At 55.2% G+C, this 2,473-nt stretch overlaps 1 protein-coding gene across 1 annotated transcript in view; it reads right to left on the minus strand.

Annotated features, from left to right (window-relative positions):
* Nucleotides 1–2,473, minus strand: part of AXIN2 (axin 2) — a 22,784-nt gene that overhangs the window by 14,575 nt on the left and 5,736 nt on the right. The window contains exons 3-4 of the mRNA XM_018573627.1: nucleotides 1,992–2,094; nucleotides 171–311 (exon numbers count right to left, since the gene is read on the minus strand). Of these exons, the coding sequence (XP_018429129.1) occupies nucleotides 171–311; nucleotides 1,992–2,094 (244 nt within the window). The remainder of the gene's footprint in view (nucleotides 1–170; nucleotides 312–1,991; nucleotides 2,095–2,473) is intronic.

A 2,473-nucleotide genomic window follows, 5' to 3' on the forward strand; every position in this document is an offset into this window, starting at 1 on the left:
GGGGGGGGTACAGGAGGACACACAGACTGCGACAAGGACGATACCGATCACCGCGATTGATAAATCGGAGATACGCACAACGGAGACGTATTGATGGCAAACGTACAAAATACAACAGAGAAGACGGGTGGGATATGGGGAGCGGGGGTGGCGGGACAGCTGCCTCGTACCTCTTTGATCTTCTGCAGTCGTTCCTCCAGCGTGTTCATAGTTTCTTGTTCCTGTTTCACCTTTTCCAGCCGGGCGATGAGTTCCGCCGCAAACACGGCCGGTTCAATGGGGGTCATCTCTCTGGGCGGCCGGTGCGTCCTCTACAGAGAGCGGGGGGAAGAAGGAGGGGAGTCAGGCATGCTTTGGCTGGAGCTGCGTCTGTTCGGCTGCGTCTCGGAGAGTGAGAGGGAAGAGCGTTGCGGCTGTGTGACTGTTGGAGATATTTATGAGGCAGCGCCGTGGCTTCACGGAGAGGCATACTGCCCAGCAGCCTTCGCCTACGGCACTAGCAGTTGGTTACACTGCGAGGAACCCCGCTTGCTCCCTCTGTACTACAACCAGCCTATCAGGAGCTGCTCTGTAGTTGCAAATCTTCAAAGACACTTGTCAGACATCAAATGAAATCCGGGAGAGGGGAGGGGACGGCGAAGGGAAGAGAGGTGGAGGAGACAGGCGGGGAGACGGGTGTGCGGAGAGAGCGCGCGCGAGAGAGAGAGCAAGGTGGCCAAAGAGAGACAGCTGGAATCAGAGGAGACCACAGAGAGCGCCGTACAAAGAGACCGACGATCAAAGAATGACAAAGGAGCAAGGTGACAGATGACAGGGACGAGGGAGGGGAGAGCGAGGAATGAGGAGGAGGAGGAGACTGGGAATAAGGGGGGAGAGGAAAAATTAGACCAGGGGTGGAGGCAGAGAGGGAGAGAGAGATACGGGGAGAGAGAGAGAGATACGGGGAGAGAGAGAGAGAGACGGGGAGAGAGAGAGAGATACGGGGAGAGAGAGAGAGAGAGGGGGAGAGAGAGAGAGATACGGGGAGAGAGAGAGAGATACGGGGAGAGAGAGAGAGATACGGGGAGAGAGAGAGAGATACGGGGAGAGAGAGAGAGATACGGGGAGAGAGAGAGAGATACGGGGAGAGAGAGAGAGATACGGGGAGAGAGAGAGAGATACGGGGAGAGAGAGAGAGATACGGGGAGAGAGAGAGAGATACGGGGAGAGAGAGAGAGATACGGGGAGAGAGAGAGAGATACGGGGAGAGAGAGAGAGATACGGGGAGAGAGAGAGAGATACGGGGAGAGAGAGAGAGATACGGGGAGAGAGAGAGAGATACGGGGAGAGAGAGAGAGATACGGGGAGAGAGAGAGAGATACGGGGAGAGAGAGAGAGATACGGGGAGAGAGAGAGAGATACGGGGAGAGAGAGAGAGATACGGGGAGAGAGAGAGAGATACGGGGAGAGAGAGAGAGATACGGGGAGAGAGAGAGAGATACGGGGAGAGAGAGAGAGATACGGGGAGAGAGAGAGAGATACGGGGAGAGAGAGAGAGATACGGGGAGAGAGAGAGAGATACGGGGAGAGAGAGAGAGATACGGGGAGAGAGAGAGAGATACGGGGAGAGAGAGAAAGGTGGATAGATGGAGGAGAGGGGGGTGAAGAGGAGACGTGGATGGAAGGAGGAGAGGGGGGTGAAGCACTTTCCCTTTAATATTGGCGGATTCTGTGATCGCACACACAGCCGCCTGGCTCTGCAGGTGGTCATACATGTATTGATCGATCACAGACACGCCAATCACCAATCAATATTGAACAATACAACACACGCGTCGTCCTCCCACATTCTCGGGCGGTCACACTGATCAGTTATAATCTGTAACCCATCAATAATCAATATGCATTATTATCAGACACAGATATCAGATCAATCGATCAATACAATTCCGCCAGGACTGATCGGCTGCACCATTACATTGATACGCATGCGGAGCGGCCATGACACTTACTGGGAAGTGAGGTAGAGCCACCTGGCCGTTGGCCTTCATGCTGCGGTGCATCTCCCGCTGCAGCTGCTTCTTGCTGCCCGATCGGTACGGCGGGATCCCGTCCCTGCAGGACAGACATGGCGGATCAATACCTGCTATGACATCAGAGCATTCTGCGCAGGATCTACAAGTGCACACTGGGGCCAATCACTGACATTTGTACAGTACCTCCCCCCCACCCCCCCAGGGCAGACCTCCCTTTTACATCTAATGGACACTTCAAGAGTCTGTGCGGACGACGACACGGCATAAGACAGATAAACAGAGCTGATGATGTCCCTGTGCCGGCTCGCTGCCAGTTCCTTAAAGGGGACCTGTCACGGTGAACAAAGGGGCTGCCATTGCCACGGCTCTGTGGGTGTCGGCCTAGTGCTTCATTGAGCTGTCGGCGGGAGTAGTGAAGACAAGGATGAGACCCGGAACAGTGAGCTCATCAATGGCAG

The sequence above is a fragment of the Nanorana parkeri genome, unplaced genomic scaffold (genome assembly GCF_000935625.1).
Source record: "Nanorana parkeri isolate BGI_ZX_2015 unplaced genomic scaffold, ASM93562v1 scaffold2459, whole genome shotgun sequence".
Taxonomy (NCBI): domain Eukaryota; kingdom Metazoa; phylum Chordata; class Amphibia; order Anura; family Dicroglossidae; genus Nanorana; species Nanorana parkeri.